The sequence below is a fragment of the Empidonax traillii genome, unplaced genomic scaffold, assembly GCF_003031625.1.
Source record: "Empidonax traillii isolate 1590-97213 ecotype Southwest subspecies unplaced genomic scaffold, ASM303162v1 scaffold413:size1348891, whole genome shotgun sequence".
In the NCBI taxonomy this organism is placed as follows: Eukaryota; Metazoa; Chordata; class Aves; order Passeriformes; family Tyrannidae; genus Empidonax; species Empidonax traillii.
This window is the reverse complement of record NW_020955606.1, coordinates 1,075,589-1,077,894: the sequence shown is the minus strand read 5'-3', so window position 1 is coordinate 1,077,894 and position 2,306 is coordinate 1,075,589. Positions and strand designations below refer to the sequence as shown.

The following is a 2,306-nucleotide window of genomic DNA, read 5'->3' as shown; positions in this document are numbered from 1 at the left end:
AATAAAAATAATAAGAAAAATATGAATAAAAATAAAAATAAAAAAGAAAAAGTCGTCCTGCCATCCCTTGGTGCCAGCTTTTGGGTGCCTCAGCAACAGAGGAGAAGGATGGCAGGGCGGGGACGGGGGGGGGAGAACTTTTATTTCGAGAGAGCCAAAGTCGTGAGTTTTTTTTCAGAGCAGGTCTCGGAGCGGCGATGGCTCAGCCGAGCTGCCGGGCAGGGTCTGTCCCCTCTCCCAACGGCCCCGGGGCAGCCGTTGTGGGCGCGGGGGCGGCCGGGCCGGGGCGGGCGCAGGGCGGCGGAGCGGGGGCCGGGGCAGCCCGGGGGGAGCGCGGGGGGCACCCGAGGAGCCCCCGGGACCTGCGTCTGTGGCCTGCCCGGGGTGACAGGAGAGGTGTGGCGGGAGCCCTGAGGGGAGGCCGTGTGGGGTGGCAGGGCCAGGGGGAGCCGCGGGCCCCGCCGTGTCCCGGTTGCCATGGCGACGCCGCGCCGGGCCCGGGCAGGCGGCGGCCGCGGCAGCGCTGCCCTTGGGAGCCGCGGGGTGAGGGGGCGGCCGGGGGGTGTCTTCCCCCTCGCAGTGTGCCCCGCTCGGGGTCAGCCCGACCGCGGGGACCGCCAAACAAACAGCCCCGCCGCCGCCGGGGCGCGATACCGAACAGCCGCTGCCCTTGGAGGCTGCCGGCTCCGCGCAGCGTCCCCCTCGCCCCAAGGCCCCCGGGCGGCCGCAGGGACGGGCACGGCCCTCGGCCGGTGCTCAGCGGGTTGGTGGAGCTGCTGCCCCGCCAGCAGCACCCCGGGCGGGATGGAAGGCACCGGGGACACGGGCTGGACGTGGGGATGTGCTGTGCCCTACCGAGCCAGGCTCTCTGCCTGCTCTGCCGTCTCCCCTGCGCTTGGGGTGTCCAGGAACACAGAGCTACCAAGCCTAGTCCAAACTCACTTTCAGTGCTCACCCTTTATTGTCACGCTTCTGGCCACTTCAGCCATGCTTACATAGCAAAACACTGCGGCCACAATGGGAGTGTTTCTGTGTTGCTGTCTAGGTGGGTCCCACTCTGAATTCACCCTGCTGTGTGTATTTCTGTAGTGCCAGGCAGAATGGAGGTCCTGGAGGAGAATGAGGAAGTGGAGCAAACAGCAGAAGACCTGAACTCTTTGAACATCAGTGACAGCCTCCAGGACGAGGAGACAAAGGTGCCTGAGGAGGAAGACAGTGTCTCAAGTGATGTACCGTAAGTCGTGTGTGTCTGGTTCTTACTTGGATGAGCCCTTTCAGGGCCCATGGGGAGATTGCACATGTGTGGATGGCATGTGCCATCCACAGGGAGTGGAGTAAGTGTGCCTGGTGTGTTTGTCCAAGAGTGTGTATGTGCAAGACAAGACAACTCACTTGATTGTAACTCCATTCACCACTGTGTAAAGATTCTCTGAGGCTCTCACGCTGTTTAAAGATCCCCTGAGTCTCTGTGCATACATCAGCTTGCCATGTTTTGATAGGAGGTCATCTTGTTTGTATTCTCCTGGCTTATTACCTGTGTCTCTCTCCCTCCTCCTGCCACGGAAGTGGTTTTGACTGGAGCTCCATTGACACGTCCCACTTACCACCTTCGTACAAGACAAATTCCCGGCAGGAAAAGAAGCTGCTGGACATCGCTGACCATTTCTTCCAGCAGTACACTCACGTCTGCCCTGACCGCAAGCCGCTCTTCCTCCACCCGGTCAACGAGTGTGGCGTGGAGGTATGGGGTGGTGTGGGGCTGGGCCACAGTGCAGGGAGCACTCACCTTCCCTAGTGCCAAATGCTGGGGAAGGACAGCAGCCCTGCTTGCCCTCCCTTCCCTCCTGGCCAAAGGGAATGGGAACCCTCTCGCTGAACCCACAGCCCCTGAGCAGGCACACAGAACCCCACACTGGAACACCCCAGCTGTCCAAATTCACAAGCACGTTGCACCTTATGGTGGTGGTGCCATGTGGTCTGCAGGCAGCTCACAGCCCTGCAGCGTGGTGCTTAGGAAACGGGAAAGACCACAGAAACAAAAGGGAAAATAAAAGAAACATGTGAAATAGATAAGGTTCAGGCTCAGTCACAGATAAGGAATATGGATCCAGAGTTAAGTTGTACTCTGAACTTTGCAGAAGTTACAGGGAAGGAAGTAAATGTGGAAGTCTGTGGTCTGTGTTTTTTTTCCCTGGGCCCAAGCTGCACAAGTGTTGTCTAGTTCTGGACCTGATGTTCCCCAAGACACCTGGAATTACTACTTTGTACAGGCTTTCCCCAAAATTTATTATATCATTATCATGCAA

General features: G+C 58.8%; 1 protein-coding gene across 2 annotated transcripts in view; it reads left to right on the top strand.

Moving 5' to 3' along the window:
- The first annotated feature begins 281 nt into the window (after nucleotides 1–281).
- The window catches only part of DRC7 (dynein regulatory complex subunit 7), a 13,135-nt gene continuing 11,110 nt past the window's right edge, over nucleotides 282–2,306 (top strand). Inside the window, exons 1-3 of one of the 2 annotated variants that reach the window (XM_027893960.1) lie at nucleotides 282–366; nucleotides 1,090–1,234; nucleotides 1,567–1,741. In XM_027893960.1, the coding sequence (XP_027749761.1) occupies nucleotides 1,101–1,234; nucleotides 1,567–1,741 (309 nt within the window). In that variant the 5' untranslated portion in view covers nucleotides 282–366; nucleotides 1,090–1,100. Of the gene's footprint in view, nucleotides 367–494; nucleotides 544–1,089; nucleotides 1,235–1,566; nucleotides 1,742–2,306 lie in introns of those variants that run through there. The other variant, XM_027893961.1, reaches the window with a different exon arrangement.